The 18,865-nt window shown below is 56.6% G+C and overlaps 2 protein-coding genes across 3 annotated transcripts in view; both read right to left on the bottom strand.

Annotated features, from left to right (window-relative positions):
- Window positions 1-951: 951 nt before the first annotated feature.
- KLHDC7A (kelch domain containing 7A) lies at window positions 952-8,510 on the bottom strand. The gene has a single exon (XM_074558459.1). The coding sequence runs from the start codon at window positions 4,242-4,244 to the stop codon at window positions 1,284-1,286; it is 2,961 nt and encodes a 986-aa protein (XP_074414560.1). The 5' UTR covers window positions 4,245-8,510; the 3' UTR covers window positions 952-1,283.
- Window positions 8,511-9,129: 619 nt separating this feature from the next.
- The window catches only part of IGSF21 (immunoglobin superfamily member 21), a 45,287-nt gene continuing 35,551 nt past the window's right edge, over window positions 9,130-18,865 (bottom strand). For both annotated transcript variants that reach the window (XM_074558457.1, XM_074558458.1), the window contains 7 exons: window positions 17,046-17,164; window positions 16,071-16,186; window positions 13,853-14,300; window positions 11,283-11,368; window positions 10,284-10,476; window positions 10,151-10,189; window positions 9,130-9,389 (listed from right to left, as the gene is read on the bottom strand). In XM_074558457.1, the coding sequence (XP_074414558.1) occupies window positions 9,316-9,389; window positions 10,151-10,189; window positions 10,284-10,476; window positions 11,283-11,368; window positions 13,853-14,300; window positions 16,071-16,186; window positions 17,046-17,164 (1,075 nt within the window). In that variant the 3' untranslated portion in view covers window positions 9,130-9,315. The remainder of the gene's footprint in view (window positions 9,390-10,150; window positions 10,190-10,283; window positions 10,477-11,282; window positions 11,369-13,852; window positions 14,301-16,070; window positions 16,187-17,045; window positions 17,165-18,865) is intronic.

The raw sequence follows: 18,865 nt of genomic DNA, 5'->3' as shown, positions 1-18,865 counted from the left end.
GGAACTTCAGCGACCTCCACCCTAAACCACTCCCCATCCGTGTCCGGGTCAATGTTCCCCACCTGGAGCCTAAGCCAGGTCTAAATCAGGTCTGAATTGGTCCTGAAGGGTGCCCGGACAGCTGGAGCCCGCGGAGATCCGGGATTTGCTGCCGCCCAAACAAACACGGCCCTGTTTGACCTCCCCTGAGCAAACGAGCCCGCCCAGCTCCTCCCGGCTCTTCCCGGAGCCTCCTCCGGGCTGCGATTCCCGGCAGCGCCCGAGGGTTTGATCCCTTCCTCCAGCCCGGGGTGTGGGAAGAGGTCGGATCCAAGGATCTGATCCCTTCCTGCATGCTGGGCAGTGGGAAGAGGCTGGATCCAAGGGTTTGATCCCTTCCTCCAGCCCGGGGTGTGGGAAGAGGCTGGATCCAAGGATCTGATCCCTTCCTCCAGCCCGGGGTGTGGGAAGAGGCAGAATCCAAGGGTTTGATTCCTTCTTTCATCCCAGAGAGTGGGAAGAGGTCAGATCCAAGGGCCTGATCCCTTTCTGCACCCTGGGCAGCGGAAAGAGGCTGGATCCAAGGATCTGATCCCTTTCTGCATCCTGGGCAGTGGGAAGAGGCTGGATCCAAGGGTTTGATCCCTTCCTCCAGCCCGGGGTGTGGGAAGAGGTCAGATCCAAGGGTTTGATCCCTTCCTCCAGCCCGGGCAGTGGAAAGAGGCAGAATCCAAGGGTTTGATTCCTTCTTTCATCCCAGAGACTGGGAAGAGGTCAGATCCAAGGGTTTGATCCCTTCCTGCATGCTGGGCAGTGGGAAGGGGCTGGATCCAAGGATCTGATCCCTTCCTCCAGCCTGGGGTGTGGGAAGAGGTCAGATCCAAGGGTTTGATCCCTTCCTGCATCCCGGAGAGCGGAAACAGGTCGGATCCAAGGGGTTGATTATTTTCTGCATCTCAGGGACTGGGAAGAGGCCAGATTCAAGGATCTGATTCTTTGATCCATCCCAGGGGGTGGGAGGAGGCCGGATCCAGGGGTCTGGATCCCTTCCTGCATCCCAGAGAGTGAAAACAGGTCAGATCCAAGGGTTTGATCCCTTTCTGCACCCTGGTCAGTGACAAGAGGCCGGATCCAAGGCTCTGATCCCTTCCTCCAGCCCAGGCAGTGGGAACAGGTCGGATCCAGGGGTTTGATCCCTTCCTGTATCCTGGGGTGTGGGAAAAAGTCAGGTCCACGGAGGGCTTGGATTGCACACGTCGGGCTGGGAGCTCCTTCTCCAGCTGCCACCACTCCTTGGGGACCCCTCAGGGCTGCGGTGTCTCCGTGCCCCCCTCGGGCAGCACCAGCACCGCGGGCAGGAGGCTCCCGTGGGGCTCCGGGAAGGGCCGCAGCTCCTTGGCCCCGAAGCGCGGCGAGACGGGGTCGGCCAGGAAGCGGAGATGGAAACCACGACCCAAGCAATGAACGAGGCCCCCCAGAGCAGCACAGCGCAGCCCGGCCGGCTCGGGCAGGGGGCGGCTGCCACAGCGGTACCACAGCCTGGCGCTGGCGCTGCACCGCGACACGGCCACCTCGGTGCCACCGGCGCCGCGCCGCAGCTGGAAGCGGTACAGGAACCCGTGGGCGCTCACCAGCTCGGCCGTCCTGTCCTTGTCACCGACGGCCGGGCTAGCGGCCCAGCTGTCCCCACGGGCGTCGTAGCGCAGCAGCAGCGAGCGCAGCGTGCCCCCGGTGACGTAAATGTCCCCGTCGCACGCGGTGGCCGCGTGGGCCACGGCGAAGGTGTCCCTGGGCAGGGCGGCGGAGAAGGCCCAGCGGTCGCGCCGGGGGTCGTAGCGCTCCACGGTGGCCAAGCACTCGCCCCCGATGGCGTAGAGGTGCCCGTCCAGGGCCACCAGCTGGCAGTGCGGCCGCGCCTGGCGCAGGGGACAGATGTCACACCAGCTGTCGCTCAGAGGGTCGTAGCAGAGCACGCGGCGCGAGGGGCTCCGCGCCCGGCCTGTTCCCTCCCAGCCGGGCACCAGGAACAGGTAATTGAACATGGAGCACACGGCACAGCCCCGCCCGGCCACCCCGGCCGGCAGCTGGCACAGCTGGCACCAGCGGTCCCCGTCCTCGTCGTAGTAGCAGAGGCGGCCGCGGCGGTGGCCGGGCTCGGCCGGGGGGACATCAGCCACCACCAGGCGCGGCCGCCCGCGGCTCCGGAGCGCCGGGAGCAGCTCCCGCTCGCCGGCGTTGAGGCGGCCGTAGATGTTCGGGGAGCGCAGCACCTGCAGGAGGTTGGCGCTCATCACCTGGAGGGCGGTGTCCTGCAGGGCCCGCAGCTGCTGAGCCTTGGCCGCACGCAGAACCTCGGAGCAGTTCCCCAGGTGCACCTGGGCGGGCAGGGACACCTGGGATGGCTCAGGACCCGCAGCTGGAGCCCCACCGGGCAGTGGGAGCTGGGGGGTGCTGCTCTTCCAGCCGGGAGAAGGTGGTTCTGGAAGGTTCTCCGTGCCCTCCTGTGGAGCTGAGGAGGTGTCGGGATCAGGAATTTCCAAAGCTGGATTCTCCCCCTGGGTTCCAGAGCCCCGCGGCTCTGCCTGGTCCCTCTCCCTGTGACACTGGGATGTCCCCGCAGGGACAAAGGGCAGGGACGTTCTCTTGGACACCGACTCGGAGGTGGACTGCACGAAGTAGTCGTAGACCTTGCCCCGCAGGCCAGGCCTGGGCGGGCTGTCCCTGTCCTTGTCCTGGCGCTCCGGGATGAAGTTCTCCTCCACCTGGATCTTGGCCACCGAGGAGAAGCAGTAGGAGGTGTCCGAGCCCGCCTCGCTCGCCGTCAGCAGCAGCCCCAGGCTGGAGGTGACGCTGAGGGTCCGGACTGACCCCGTGCTGCCCTCCCTGCTCCTCCCTGCTCCAGCCGCGTCCCGCTCCGCGCTCTGGGCGCATCCATCCCCCTCTGTCCGGGCGTCGGGAATCCCTGGGGAGCGCCCGGAGCTCGGAGCAGCTGCGTCCGTCCCTGCGGGGCTGCCCCGGGCTGCGGCCACGGCGCCGGGGTCGTGAGAGCCCAGCTCGCTGCCCAGCGACATTCCCGGCTCGCTTCCCACCTCGACTCCTGCCTTGCTTCCAAGATCGCTTCTCAGCAAAATTCCCGGCTCACTTCCCAGCAAAATTTCTGCCCTGCTTCCCGGCTCACTTCCCAGCTTGCTTTCTGGTTCACTTCCCACCTCAATTCCTGCCTTACTTTCCAGCTTGCTTCCCGCTTCATTTCCCAGCTCGATTCCTGACTTAATTCCCAATTTCTTTCCCAGCTTGTTTCCCAGCTCGTTTGTCTGCTCACTTCCCAACTCATTTACTGGCTTCATTATCAATTTGCTTCCTGGCTTTTTTCCTGGAGTGTTTCCCGGCTTGATCCCCAGCCTGCTTCCCGACTTGCTTCCTGGCTGACTTCCCACCTCACTTCCCGGCTCTTTTCCCGGCTCGCTTCCCATCCTGCTCCCAGGATCACCCCCCAGCTCAACCCCTGCTTCACTTTCTGATTTAATTCCCAACTTCCATCCCAGTTCCCTTCCCAACTCCCTTTCCATCCCGGCCGGACTGAGCGAGGCTTTGCTGGGAATCAGCTCCGACCCCAACTCCTCTCCTTCCTCCTCCTCCTCCTCCTCATTCCTTGCAAAGCTCTGCTCCCCCCAGAGACCCTCGTGCTGCATCCCGGGGCCATTCCCACACTTGTCCCCCCCATCCTTCCTCCTCCTCCTCCTCCTCAGAGCCCCATCCCCATCCCGGTTTTCCCGCTGCTCTCCCGGTGGGATTTTCCCGGGGGGAGGCGAGCGGTTCCTGTAAAACCTGAAGGCCAGGGAGAGGAGCAGCAGCGCGGCCGCCGACAGGAGCAGCTTCCCTGGCAGCGGCATGTCCGAGTGCCAGGCCGGGGGCACCCGCTGGGGCATTTTTCCATGCGGGAATGCCGAGGAGCCGATTAATGATTTGCCGGGAGAGGCCGGAGCGCGGCGGGCCGGGACAAGGTGACTTTGAGCGGGCAGAGCTGGCAGGAGGCTTCCGGAGGAGCCGCGAATGTTTGGGATGGGCTGGGCTCCAGGGAAAGGTGCAGCCCAGGGCCGGCTCTGTTGGCCTGGGAAACGGAGAGAGAGGCTCGGGGAAGGGCGCAAAGGCAGGGAAAACACCCCCGGGGAGCTGCTGCTCCTCTGTGGTGCTTTAAAAAGGGTCACGCAACGAAAAAAGGGGAAAAGGAGAAAAAGTTGTTGTGCCCAGCGAAGGCTCCTCATCCCTCGGTGCACCCGGAAAAGGGAGGGAGCAGCAGCCCGGAGCCCTTTGGGCTGATGCCGAGCAGCTGCTCCGCGGCACGGCCGGGTGACGAATTCAGCAGCTGATTCCGTGATTAATTAATTCAGTGATTAATTAATTCAGAGGCCCTCGCTCGCCCCGCGCTGCCTAACGAGGGCTGACGGGAAAGAGCCCCGGAGCTTGGGGGGTCTCTCGGAGGCCGCCGAGGAAGGAGGAGGAGCTGGTGGAAAAGGAGCTGGGGGCGTCGGGAAGGGGGAAAATCCGGGAGTTTGGGCAGGAAATCGGGGCTGGGGTTCAGCTGTGGGCACGAGGAGAGGAATGAATAAAAGCAGAGAGAAATTCGGGATGGGAAGGGATGGGAGTTGTCATTCTTGAGGGATGCTGCAGGGATTGGAGTCACTGTGGGGAAACTGAGGCACGGCAGGGGAAGGTGCTGGTGGTGGATTTGCTCCTGGCCAGAATTCTGAAGATTTTGGGGAGTTTTTGTCCCCAAGACGACAAAAGTAGGAGCACGGTGAAGGGGAAAGGCGGGAGCCTGGGGAATGGCATCGCTTCCAAGGGAGCGGAACTCGAAGGGATCGCACCCAGGGGAGCATCAAAGAGAGGCGGAAAAAAACGAGGGAAGAAAAAGCCAAGCTGGGCGTGGGTGGAAGCTCCTGCTCTCAGTCAGGGACTCGCTCCCTGCAGGCTCCATCCCAATCCGGTGGGATTTTCCTCAGGGATGAAAGCGGGGGATGTGGGAGGTGTGCTGGTCCCAGCCCGTGGGTGGCTGGGGAGCGAGAGGGCCTTGCCGGGGATCTCCAGTGGGAGGTGGGAGCTCAGGAATTCATTCCCGGTGTCCTCAGCTTCCCAAACCTCATCCCACCAGCCTCTTCCGGAGCTTTTGGGATAGAAAGGAGCCTCTGAACCCCCTCGGGGCAGGTTCTCCATCATCCCTGGGTGCTGAGGTGTCCCCCTGCCCAGGCTGGGATGCTGAAAATCCCGGGAAGGCTGAAATTCCCGTGGTGGAGGGGATGGGGCTGCATCCCCTGACCCAGCTGGAGGATCCTGTCCTAAACCCAAAAATGTTTTTATATCCCTGAAAAGGATGGAAAGGGAGCACAGGAATGACCCTCCCCGGCTGGTCCGGGGATCCCTGTGCTCGTCCCTGCTGGGATTATGGATCCACCAATGGAAGACATTTCGGATATTTTATTTAGGATTAATTTAGGATATTTGGGGGAATATTTGGGATGCTGTCCCCTCCTGTGGGGAAATGCAGCACAGGAGAGCTTGGGAGAATTAGGATATTTCATTTTAAAGCTGGATTTTGGAGCACGGGTGGTGTCACGCATCCAAACCAGCACCATCCAGCCTCTCCTCCATCCTGACAGAGCCCCAAAATCCACCCCTGAGGGGCTCCGTTTGGCCAAAACCTTGGGAAAAGGAGAATTTCTCCTGCCTGGAAAGGCGGGCGGTGCCGGAGCTGAGGGAGGAGGGCCGCGTGTGGAGTCTGGGCACGCGTTCCAGGGCTCGGCTAATTGGGAAAGGGTCTGGCAGCCGCGACCTCCGGGGCCCTCCACCGCTCCTGCCGGGGCTTTCATCCCGCGGTTGGATCTACAAAGATCCCGGCACTCGAGAGCCGGGGAGGAGGAGGATGAGGATGAATTATTCATGCGAACCCAGCCGGCAATGAGGGGGGAGGCGGCGGAGGAACCCAGCGAAGCTCCCGCTGACTTTCCTGCAGGGCCGGAGCACCTCCCGGTTCTTGCTATCCCAAAGAATCCACGGATTCCGCTGGATAAATCCCCGTTTATCCCTGCCTGCGGTGTGAGGGGAGCTGGAGAAGCGGAGCTGACGTCTCGGCGCTTGTGACTCTAATTGAGCGTAATTACCTCTTCCCAGTCTGCTCGAACCTTTTTTGAAAGTCCCCTGGAATTGGGGAACGTCGATAACGCCGCTCCTTTGGGGTTTTCAGCTGCCGTCAGCCCCTCGCGAAGGCGCTGCGGTTTCGGTGGTTTTTGTTTTTTTTTTTTTTTCCGAGCTAATCAGATCTCCTCGGAAGGTTGTCAGGAGCGGATCTGTCAGCTCTCATCAATAATGGAACAACCTGAGCCGCTCCTTTCCCCTCCAGCCTCCTCCTGCATTATTCACTGCCGGCGCCTCCAACAACGCGATCGGGAATGGGGAAAAAGGGGGGGAAATTGGGGTCCTGTGTGGTTACCTGCAGGGAGAGGATGGGGAGGGGAAGGTGGGTCCAGCACAGCGTGGATGGGTCCCTTTGGGGAGGGGATTTTGGGATGGAATCCCTTTGTGCCCCTCGTTTTGGCAGGAATTCATGAAAACAGGCAGCAGCTCTGCCTCAAAATGTGGAGAAAACTCCCAAATCCCCTCACTCATCTGTCTGTGCTGGCGTTCGGAAAGTCCCAGCGTCTGGTCGAACTATCCACGCCAGGAGATCCATCTGTTTTCCCAGGGATTCTTCCCAGAGCATCCCGAATTTCGGGGGTGGGTTTGGGACGCAGCCCCACCCAGCCCCGCGTTCCTGTCCCAGCGCTCCCGCGGTGGCACCGAGCGGAGCCGGTGGTGGCCCCGCCGCTGGAATTGCTCCTCGTTTCCACGGGAATGCTCCTCATTTCCACGGTTCCGGCTAAACCCGCCACATTTGCATTTAAATGGAGCTTCGGGCGGCTGGAAATGCTCGTTTTTCCAAGCGGGGAGGCCTAATGGCTGTTTAATCTTGGCGGTTGTTTAATTAGGGCGGGATGAGGCCGCTGGAGCGGCTCCTGATCCATGAGGAAGGCCCGAAGGATCCCTGGGAGGAGCTCTCCAGAGTGTGGGGGGGAAACTGAGGCAGGGAGAATTCCTGAAGAAACAACGCTTCCTCTTAACAAATGAAGATTTTCTTCTCATCCGTGGAGTGGAAGCACAGATCCGATGGGATCGGGATGTTTGGATGCCGTTCCTTCAGGGTGGAAGTGCAGATCCGATGGGATTGGGATGTTTGGATGCCATTCCTTCACAGTGGAAGTGCAGATCCGATGGGATTGGGATGTTTGGATGCCATTCCTTCACAGTGGAAGTGCAGATCCGATGGGATTGGGATGTTTGGATGCCATTCCTTTGGGGTGGAAGTGCAGATCCGATGGGATTGGGATGTTTGGATGCCATTCCTTCGGGGTGGAAGGGGATCTGATGGGATTGGGATGTTTGGATGCCATTCCTTCAAAGTGGAAGCACAGATCCAATGGGATTGGGATGTTTGGATGCCATTTCTTCGCGGTGGAAGCGGATCCGATGGGATTGGGATGTTTGGATGCCATTCCTTCGGGGTGGAAGGGGATCTGATGGGATTGGGATGTTTGGATGCCATTCCTTCGGGGTGGAAGTGGATCCGATGGGATTGGGATGTTTGGATGCCATTCCTTCACAATGGAAGCACAGATCCGATGGGATTGGGATGTTTGGATGCCATTCCTTCGCAATGAAAGCAGAGCTGCTGATCCTCCCACATATCCCAGCCAGTCCTGATCCCACTGCTCCCAATCCAAAGGGTAAAACTCCAGGTTTTCATATGGGAAGGAGCTCTGGAGCTGCCGTGGGTTCATTCAGCTCCTCCAAGGCTGTGAAAGCAGCGAGGTTGGCAGCGGAGCGGGGAAGGGCTGGAATCTGCTTAATAATAATTAATTATCACGGTGATAATGATGCTTAGCGCTCGTGCGGGGCTTTGGGAAGATGAGGCGCCACATGGCTGCCAAATAATCCTCCAGGATTACGAGTTCCCGGAGGAAAAGGCTTGGGAGAGCCCCATCCTCAGGATCCTTTTCCCCCAGGACATCCCAACCCACAACCAGGTGCTCCAAAACGAGGAAAAGGCTGGAAAACCTCCAGGATTTTGGGGCAAAACCACCTGGATTTTGCCAGGAGCCGTCGTGCAGCGGGATTGACGCCATCCCGGGATGGGGCACGGCCGGAATGGACGGATCCAGCCCGTTGCCATGGGGACAGCTGGCCACGAGGGGACGGGACACGCTGCCCGCTCAAGTGTGAGCGCTGACATTTGGGGTCGGGAGCCGCCTGTCACTTGTCATTCCTCAGCCAGCCCGGGACGAGTGGCGCGCACGGGCCCTGGCTCCCGGCACAGCCGGAATCCCGCCGGATAAACCCAGTGATCCACAACTTCGGGCTCCCAGCGCTGCCTCCACGGCCTCGGGAGGGCTGGGGACGTGTGCGGGTCCTCACCCTGGGGACACAAGGCCTGGAGCATCTCGGGGTTGCACGTGGGTTTTTCCAGGGAAAATTTGGTCCTTGAATCTTTGAATTCTCCTGCTCCCCCCTTCCAAGACCTTGCAATGCCCCCAGGACAAAGCTGGGAACACCGAGATGATGTTGGGAACCTCTAGATGGTCCTGGGAACCCCAAGATGGTGCTGGGGAGCCTGAGATGGTGCTGGGAACCCTGAGATGGGGCTGGGAACACTGAGATGATGTTGGGAACCTCTAGATGATGCTGGGAACCCTGCAATGGACCTGAAAACCCCTAGACGCAGCTGGGAACGCCAAGATGGAGCTGGGAACACTGAGATGGAGCTGGGAATGCCAAGATAGTGCTGGGAACTCCAAGACAGAGCTGGGAACCTTGACATGGAGCTGAGAACCTTGACATGGACCTGGGAACTTCAAGACAGAGCTGGGAACACCAAGATGGGACTGGGAACCCTGACACACAACTGGGAACCCTGACACACAACTGGGAACGCCAAGACAGAGCTGGGAACCCCAATATGGAACTGGGAACCCTGACACACAACTGAGAATCCCAAGATGGTGCTGGGAACCCCGAGACGGAGCTGGGAATCCCAGCACAGGTAAAACATGAATTACGACCTTCTCCCAGAAGAGGTTTTCCTTTTTCCCTTTAATTCAATCGTCTGAGGAAGCCAAGACACGAAAGAGACCGAGACTGTCGAGAGTATAGAAAAAAAAAAAAGAGCGGGAGACCCGATGGCTGGAGGCAGGAATGCCGGGAGGAGCCGGACACTGAGGAGGAAGAGGAGGAGGAGGAGGTGAAGCTTCACGTGAGCTCCAGGATCACTGTCAGGGTGAGCGCCAAAACGAATCTGAAGCCACAGTGGCCGGGAAGTGAACCTGGAGAGGAGGAAAAAGGGATCAGGAATTCATGGAGCCACATCCCAACGCTGGGGTTCAGAGCAGAATGGGGGCACCACTGGTTAGGAGGGGATCCTCCCCCAAAATTTGGCCTGGGGGTTGGGTGGAGATGAGGGATGGGGTGGGAGTGTCCGCGGGGTCCCTTTTGGTGTGAGGATGTTCGTGAGGACATGGGAGAGAGCTGGGAATGAGAAGAGATGGGAAAGGATGTGGAATGAGGCAAGGAGACGGGAAAAGGCCTGGAATGAGGTGAGGAAAGATGGGAAAGGACATGGAATGAGGTAAGGAGAGATGGGAAAGGGTTGGAATGAGGCTAGGAGATCGCAAAGGGCTTGGAGTGAGGTAAGGAGAGAGGGGAAAGGACTTGGAGTGAGGTAGAGATGGGCAAGGTATTGGAATGAGGGGAAGAGAGATGGGAAAGGTCTTGGACTGAGGTGAGGAGAGATGGGAAAGGGCTGAGGACGAGGCTAGAGCTGGGAATGAGGTGAGGAGAGAGGGGAAAGGACTTGGAGTGAGGTAGAGATGGGCAAGGGATTGGAATGAGGCAAGGACAGATCAGAAAGGGCTTGGGATGAGTCAAGGAAGGATGGGCAAGAGCTTGGGACAAGGCAAGGAGAGATGTGTGAGGGTTTGGAGTGAGACCAGGAGAGGTGACCCAGGCCAAGGCCAGGCCCTCTCCACACAGCCCTTCCCTCCCCGAGCATCTCCACGGAAATCCCACTGCCACCAACACCGCTCACCGTTGGAGTCCTCTGGTCCTCTGGGAATATTCGGATTTTCTAATGGGAAACAAAGAGCAGAGATACAATTTTAGGGATGAGGCGCCATGCGGGGACCCATGGAGGTCGCGGTGGGGCCGCGGTGTGGCCGTACCGAAGACGATGAGGCGGGTGTGGGTGTCGGTGGAGCCCAGCGGGTTCTGGGCGGTGCAGCGGTACATGGAGCCGTTGAGCTCGGCCGGGACCCGCTCCAGCACCAGCTCCTTCCCGTCGTGCTCCGCGCTGCCATCCAGGAGCCGGCTCCCCACGCGCGTCCACGTGAACAGCGGCTCCGGGAACACCTCGTTCTGCAGGGAGAGGGGAGGGGGCAGAGGGGAGCGGGATGAGCAAAGCTGGAGATGAAATCATCACATCCGGCTTGGGGTTGGGGTTGGGGCTGGGGCTGGGTTTAGGTTTGAGTCTGAGCTTGAGTTTGGGTCTGGCTTTGGGTTTGGGTTTAGATCTGAGTCTGAGCTTGAGTTTGGGTCTGACTTTGGGTTTGGGTTTAGATCTGAGTCTGAGCTTGAGTTTGGGTCTGGGTCTGGATTTGGGTCTGAGTTTGGGTCTGGATCTGGGTCTGAGTCGGGGTTTGGGTTTGAGTCTGACTTTGGGTCTGAGCTTGAGTTTAGGTCTGTGTTTGGGTTTGGGTCTGAGTTTGGGTTTGAGTTTGGGTTTGAGTCTGAGTCTGGGTTTGAGTCTGGGTTTGGGTCTGGGTCTAAGCTGGGGTTTGAGTTTGGGTTTGGGTTTGGGATTGAATATGGTCTGGGTCTGAGTCTGAGTTTAGGCTTGAGTTTGGGGTGGAAGGGGTCTTTAAGCTCCTCCCATCCCATCCCATCCCATCCCATCCCATCCCATCCCATCCCATCCCATCCCATCCCATCCCATCCCATCCCATCCCATCCCATCCCATCCCATGGGCAGGGACACCTCCCACTGTCCCAGATGGCTCCAACCACCCCCCACCCTGTCCCTGGGCACTTCCAGGGTGGCACAACCACAACTTTGGCCAACCCATCCTAACGTGGGCACCATGATGCCACCAAGGCCACCAAGCCAAGCCCCCATCCTTGGATCAAGGCTGTCCGTTGGCCTCCATGGCCGTGGGAATGCTGACCTGGAAGCCCTGCACCAGGATCCGCACGGTGTCCCCCACGCGCGCCCTCGTCGGCGTCATCGTGATCTTCGGACCCTTGGGAGCAACTGCACGGAAAGGGAACAGGAGGAGCCGTCAGCGACATTCTCGGTGCCGGGGCTGCCCTTGGAGGGGTTAACGAGGCTTTGATGGATGATCCCGGCGAGGGGTGGCAGCCCCGGGGGTGACAACTCTGTGATTGATGGCCGGGCTGAGTGACACCGGAATGACAGATGGACAGGCAGGGAAGGACCCCCAGGCGGGAGAACAGGAGAAGTGTGAGGCTGATGGATGGCTGGGGTGGGATGGATTGATGGGAGGGAGTTATTTCCCAACCAAACCCTTCTCCGCTCGGAAAAAAATGCCAAGAAGGATCAGGTTGGTTTGAAGGCAGGGAGATGGACACCCCGGAGGAGCATTCCCAAAAAATGTGGCCTTGGTGTGTCTCACCCAGGTGCTGTTAGCACAGGAGACAACCCCAAAGCCTGGTTGGCAAAAAATCCCGAGAACAGTGTGGAAAAATCTGGGAATCCCTTTTCCCATGCCAGACTAGGGATGCTCCTCCACTGGGATGGAGCGATACCACAGGATCTGCTCCAGCTTCCACCTGGGGCTGTGTGGATGTCCTTGCTGGGCCACAAGTGGGATGGGACATCCCAGGAACTTCCTGGACTTTCATGGAAGGAGAAGGGGAAATGGGCAGGAGGAAGGATGTGTCACCTTTGTCCATCCAAGCTTTGTCATGGATGGGACAAAATGGACCTGGATGTGACCCCAGCAGGACACAGAGGAACAAAGAGCCACCAGAGAGCTGTGGTGGAGGACACTGGAAGCCCTTGGAATGCCATCCCTGCCCCGGGATGCTCTGCCTGGACACCCTGAGACCATGGATGTCTCTTTCCATGTGGGATGTGACCCTCTGGAGCAGGACCAGGCAGGATGGGCTGAAGGTGATCTCACCACACCCTGATTGGAACCAAAAGGCAGCTTTTGGGTGGGTGTTGGGTTTAATGCAGCTTTTATTGGGAATATCTTCTCTTTTATTGGGAATCTGTATTTTATATACACCCATAGTGTGTATTTATACTATGGATGTAAGGAAAGGGTTAAAGGATGGTTCCCAAAAATCGGGAGTGGATCAAGGAGCTGCAGGGACACCTCTGGGAATGAGGAGAGCCCTGGATTTGGGGACTGGGGATAATGTGGACTGAGCTTTGCCAATCCAGGTCTTGGACTTCCTGGACAAGAGCAGCAAAGCCACAAGGTCTTGACTTGGATCTAAATCCGAAGAGCTCCAGGAAGTGGGAAAATGTAGGATTTCCGTACGTTTTGGATGCTGGGGAAGAGATTTAATGCGAAGATGTCGGGAAGCCAAGGAGAAGCTCTCCAGGAGATGATGAGGAGCCAAGTGCTCCACTTGGCCTGGAGCAAAGCCCAGGCAGCTCCACCTGGCTGGAGGCTGGGAGAGCCTTTCCAAAGGAGTGTCCTGAGGCTGGAAAACACCATGGAGAGCTCAGCCTCTTCCAGTGGGAGCCAGGAGAGGGGACGGGAGCCTCAGGCAGGGAGAGAGGAGGTGATGGACCCCTAGATCCCACGGTCACCTGAGGAGCTTCTGCTCTTCCAGGAGCCTGGGAATGTGGGGAGCCAAATTCCCTGGCTTCAATCCCATCAACCTGTCACAGCTCCATGGGCAGGAGCTGTGAATTCAGGAATTCCCTCCCTGGCAATTCCCACTGGGATGAGCTTTGTGGCAGCCAATAAGGGTAATGGGATGTTCTTGGATCTTCTGAAGATGGAGGTGACAGCTCCATCCACAGCTCCAACACCTCTTCCTGCTCATCATGGCACAGAATCCCCAAAAAGCCTTTTTTATCCCAGAAAATTCCACCCCAAACAATGCCCATGGATGGAGTGCCATAAACACCTGGAAAATCTCTTCTCCTGCCTGATGGACATCCCAGATTCCCTCCTTTCATTGCAAGAATTGTGGAGCCTTGGCATCACCACCTCTATCCCAATGCAGCCCTATGGGAGCCCCACGCGTGCCTAAAAGCCCCCAGAAGAAAAGGAAAAGGAGAAAAGGAGGGAGAAAATGGGTGCAACGGAAGCCAACTGTGGAATTAAAACAAAAAACAAAATCCTGTGGAAAATTCCAGAAAAATGGGGGGGGGGGGGGGGGGGGAAGAAGTGCCCAAAAATAAAAGAAATAAAGAAGTCAGAAACGAAAAAATTAAAAGGAGCCAAAAATAAAAAAAAAGAAGAAAAAATGGAGAAAAAAGGAAAAAAAAAAAAACCAAAAAAATGATGAGGAAAGTAAAGAAACAAAAAGGAAAAAGCAAGAAAGAAAAAGGAAAACAGGCCCAAAAGAGTGAAAAAAAAAAAATTAAAATACCAAAAATGGGTGAAAAAGGCAAAAATTGGAGGGAAAGGCCAAAAAATTGAGAGAAAGGCCAAAAATTAAAAGAAAAAATCCAAAAAAAATAAAGAAAAAATTCCCGCAAATTGACAAAATTGCCTAAAACCCAGGAAAAACCCCAAATCTGTCGTCTTACCTAGCGTGACCTCAGACTGCATGGGCATGGAGAGCGCCGGGTGCTTGACCTCGCAGCTGAAGAGGGCCTCGTTGTCGATTTGGGGGTTCAGGGTCCACGTGAGGGTGGCCCTGGCCTCGACGGTGCCGTCGCTGACGGGCGCGTGCGTGTGCCGGAAATAATAGATGGGCTCGGCCATGTGCACCCAGCGCGGGAATTCCCGGCTCACAACCGTCTCGGGAATGGTTTCCGTCACCGAATCCCGCTCGGCCGCCAGCCCCCGCGGCGGATCCGCCGTGGGAAAGGGGTTCCCCATTCCCAGCTCGCCATCGGCCGCCAGGGATTTCGGCACCTTGGTGTCGTCCAGGTCGCGGTGCAGGAGGCTCCGCGGGGCCCAGCTGCTGGCGCCGGCCGGCGGCTCCGGCAGCGGGGTGGCCTCGATGGGCTCCCCATCCCGCTTGAAGTACACCTGGAGGGGACAATGAGTGTGGTGGGGGGGTCCTCAGCATCCCTTTGGATGGAACCCATGGTCCTTTTCCCACTCCCAAATCCCAAAGATCTGGTTCATTGTCTCCCAAATCCCAAAGGTTTTTTTCATTCCCTCCCAAATTCCAGAATTTTAGTTCATTCTTTCCCAAATCCTAAAAGTTTTGTTTATTCTCTCCCAAGTCCCAAAGATTTGGTCCTTTCCCCACTCCCAAATCCCAAAGGTTTTGTTCGTTCCCTCCCAAATTCCAGAATTTTAGTTCATTCTTTCCCAAATCCTAAAAGTTTTGTTTATTCTCTCTGAAATCCCAAACGTTTGGACCTTTCCCCACTTCCAAATCCCAAAAGTTTGGTTCATTCTCTCCCAGATCATGAAGGTTTGGTCCTTTCCCCAATCCCAAATCTAAAAAGTTTGGTTCATTCTCTCCCATCCTGAAGGTTTGATTCATTCTCTCCAAATCCCAAAAGTTTGGTTCATTCCCTAACAATTCTCAAAGGTTTGGTTCTTTCCCCACTCCCAAATCCCAGAAGTTTGGATCATTCTTTCCCAAATCCTGAAGGTTTTGTCCTTTCCCCACTCCCAAATCCCAAACGTTTTGTTCATTCTCTCCAAAATCCCAAAAGTTTGGTTCATTCTCTCACAATTCTCTCCCCACTTCCAAATCCCAAAAGTTTGGTTCATTCTCTCTCAAATCTCACATGTTTGGTCCTTTCTCCACTCCCAAATCCTGAAGGTTTGGTTCATTCTCTCCCAAATCCCAAAAGTTTGGTCCTTTCTCCACTCCCAAATCCCAAAGGTTTGCTTCATTCTCTACTCCCAAATCCTGAAGGTTTGGTCCTTTCTCCACTCCCAAATCCCAAAAGTTTTGTTCATTCTCTAACAATTCTCAAAGGTTTGGTTCTTTCCCCACTCCCAAATCCCAAAGGTTTTGTTCATTCTCTCCAAAATCCCAAAAGTTTGGTTCATTCTCTCACAATTCTCTCCCCACTTCCAAATCCCAAAAGTTTGGTTCATTCTCTCTCAAATCTCACGTTTGGTCCTTCCTCCACTCACAAATCCTGAAGGTTTGGTCCTTTCTCCACTCCCAAATCCCAAAAGTTTGGTTCATTCTCTAAAAATTCTCAAAGGTTTGGTTCTTTCCCCACTCCCAAATCCCAGAAGTTTGGATCATTCTTTCCCAAATCCTGAAGGTTTTGTCCTTTCCCCACTCCCAAATCCCAAAGGTTTTGTTCATTCTCTCCAAAATCCCAGAAGTTTGGTTCATTCTCTCACAATTCTCTCCCCACTTCCAAATCCCAAAAGTTTGGTTCATTCTCTCTCAAATCTCACATGTTTGGTCCTTTCTCCACTCCCAAATCCTGAAGGTTTGGTTCATTCTCTCCCAAATCCCAAAAGTTTGGTTCATTCTCTCCCAAATCCTGAAGGTTTAGTTCATTCTCCACTCCCAAATCCTGAAGGTTTGTTTCATTCCCTGTTCCCCAATCCCAAAGATTTGCTTTGTTCCCTGCTCCCAAATCCTGAAGGTTTGGTCCTTTCTCCACTCACAAATCCCAAAAGTTTGGTTCATTCTCTAACAATTCTCAAAGGTTTGGTCCTTTCCCCACTCCCAAATCCCACAGTCTCCATGGAAAGATGGGGTCTGGGGAGTGGGTTTGTCCTGATGGAAGAGCACAAGGATCTGGTGGGTTTTACAGCGGAGGTGCTGGGTTGTTCCATGTGCCAGTGGGAGGGATGATCCCATCGGGAGCTCACCAGGGGCGCGGGCTTCCCGCCGGACACCACGCACACCAGGGTGAAGTTCTGCGCCTGGTAGCGGCTGAAGGGCGCCGGGGTGTCTGCGGCCAGCACCGAGATGGACGTTGGGGGAGCTGCAGGGGCAGAGCCAGGAGGTCAGCGTGGAGTCCTCAACAACCCCCATCCCATCCTCATCCTTCATCTTCATCCCCATTATTACCTCATCCCTATCCTCATCCTTGTTCCCATTCCCAGGCCCATCTTTGCTCCCATCCCCATCCACACCCTCAGTCCATTCCCTGTCCTAATCCCTGTCCCTATCCTTGTCCCATCCCCACCCTCATATCCATTCCCATCCCCTTGGGCATCCTCATCCTTCTTCCCACACCATCCTCACCCTCATCTCCATCCCTGTCCATGTCCCTATGCTATTCCCTATCCCTGTCCTTGTCCCCATCTCTGTCATTGTCTCCATCCCTGTCCTTGTCCCCATCCCATCCCATCCCCATTCCTGTCCCCATTTCCATCCCATCCTATCCTCATCCTCATCCCCATCCCATCCTTATCCTTATCCTTATCCTTATCCCCATCCCCATCCCCATCCCAATCCCATCCCATCCCCATCCCATCCCCATCCCCATCCACATCCCCATCCCATCCCATCCCATCCCATCCCATCCCATCCCATCCCATCCCATCCCATCCCATCCCATCCCATCCCATCCCATCCCATCCCATCCCCATCCCCATCCCATCCTCATTCCATCCCATCCCATCCCATCCCATCCCATCCCATCCCATCCCATCCCATCCCCATCCCCATCCCCATCCCATCCTCATTCCATCCCATCCCATCCCATCCCATCCCCATCCTTGTCTCCATCCCATCTCATCCCCATCCCCACCCCTATTCCTACCCCCAAGGATGGCAGAACGATCCCAATCCCTGAGACCCCGCAGTGGTTTTCCCTCGATCCCGATCCCAGCGCTCACCCATCACATTCAGGAACACATTCCCGGAGGCCAGCACCACCTTCTCCCGCGTGGCTCGGTCGTAGATCCCCACGTGGCACTCGTAGGGACCGTTGTCCGAGATCCGGACCTCGGGAAGGCTGCGGAGGAGGGACAGCGCTCACCACTCCATCCCCACCCCGTTTTCCCGTGGGATTCATCGATCGGCACCCGGATAGAGCGGCGTTGGACAGGGATCAATAAACTCTTAATAACTCCAAAGGCTGCGGGAGGAGCTCGGGAATGCTTTAGCAGCCGGAGTTCCCCGGCACTGACAGCTCCTCCGAGGGGAAGGAATTGCGTTATTGGAGGGAGACGTGGATGGAGCACAAATCCATGGCCACAGGCATCGCCTGCCTGCGGATGCCAATGGGAAACCTTGACACCAGCCCTGTGAGGCCGCCCCAGCACAGCAAATCCCAAATTCCTAGATAACCTGGAGTGTTCATCAATCCACCTTTTATCCAGAGGCTTTAGATAGACTTGGGAAAAACAGGAGAGGAGGAGTTGTGCCAAAGGATCCGTGCTGCTGGAGCTGGGAAAGCTTGGGAGGCTGCACAGGGGTCACTTGGCTGATGGGCAGCATCCCGGCTCCCTGGGAGCAGCATCCCACCTTCCTGCTCCTCAAAATTCCACCTTCCTGCTCTCCAGAATCCCACCTTCCTGCTCCTCAAAATTCCACCTTTCTGCTCTCCAGAATCCCACCTTTCTGCTCCTCAGCATCCCACTTTTCTGATCCCCAGAATCCCACATTTTTAATCCTCACCATCACACCTTTGTGGTCCTCGCTATCCCACCTTTCTGCTCCCCATAATCCCACCTTTCTAGTCCTCACCATCCCACCTTTCTGCTCCTCAGATTCCCACAATTCTGATCCCCAGAATTCCAGCTTTCTGCTCCTCAGCATCCCACTTTTCTGATTCATAGACTCCCACCTTTTTACTCCTTTGTATCCCACCTTTCTGATCCCCAGAATCCCACCTTTCTAGTCCTCACCATCCCACCTTTCTGTTCCTCAGAATTCCACTCTTCCACTCCTTTGTTTCCCACCTTTCTGCTCTTCAGCATCCCACTGTTCTGATCCCCAGAATCCCTCTTTTCCAGTGCTCACTGTGCCACCTTTCTTATCCTCACCATCCCTCCTTTCTGCTCCTCAGAATCCCACTTTTTTCAGCGTCCTCAGCATCCCACCTTGTTGATCCTCAGAATCCCACTTTTCTGATCCTCAGTATCCCACTTTTCCATTCAGCAGCCCCTTCCCGCCTCACCAGCCGGCACCATCCCACCTTTCCAGCCGGCACCATCCCACAGTGCCAGCTGGAACCATCCCTCCTTCCCAGATGGCAGCACCATCCCGCCTCTCCAGCTGGGAGCATCCTGCCTTTCCAGCCAATATCCCATCCCACCTCTCCAGCTGGGAGCATCCTGCCTTTCCAGCCAATATCCCATCCCACCTCTCCAGCTGGTCCCATCCCTCCTTGCTGATCTGTGACTTCCCACCTCCCTGGCCGGAAGCACCATCCCAACTTCTCCATGTGGAAACATCCCACATTTCCAGTTGGCAGCGTTATCCCACCTCACTGCGTGGAAGCATCCCACATTTCTGGTTGGAAATGTTATCCCACCTCACTGGATGGCAGCATCCTGCCTCTCCAGCAGGAAGCATCCCACCTTTCCAGTTGGCATCATCCCACCTCACCACCTGGGGTCATCCGGCCTTTCCGGTCGGAAGCGTTATCCCACCTCTCCAGCTGGCATCATGCCTGGAAGCATCCCGACTTTCCAGTCAGAAGCATCATCCC

Source organism: Zonotrichia albicollis, chromosome 25 (genome assembly GCF_047830755.1).
Source record: "Zonotrichia albicollis isolate bZonAlb1 chromosome 25, bZonAlb1.hap1, whole genome shotgun sequence".
Classification (NCBI taxonomy): domain Eukaryota; kingdom Metazoa; phylum Chordata; class Aves; order Passeriformes; family Passerellidae; genus Zonotrichia; species Zonotrichia albicollis.
Note: the sequence above shows the minus strand (reverse complement) of the source record. Positions and strands in the feature narration are given on the sequence as shown.

Coding starts and splice junctions, on each gene's coding strand:
- KLHDC7A (XM_074558459.1), bottom strand. CDS start 4,244: ATGAGGAGCCTTCGCTGGGCACAACAACTTTTTCTCCTTTTCCCCTTT.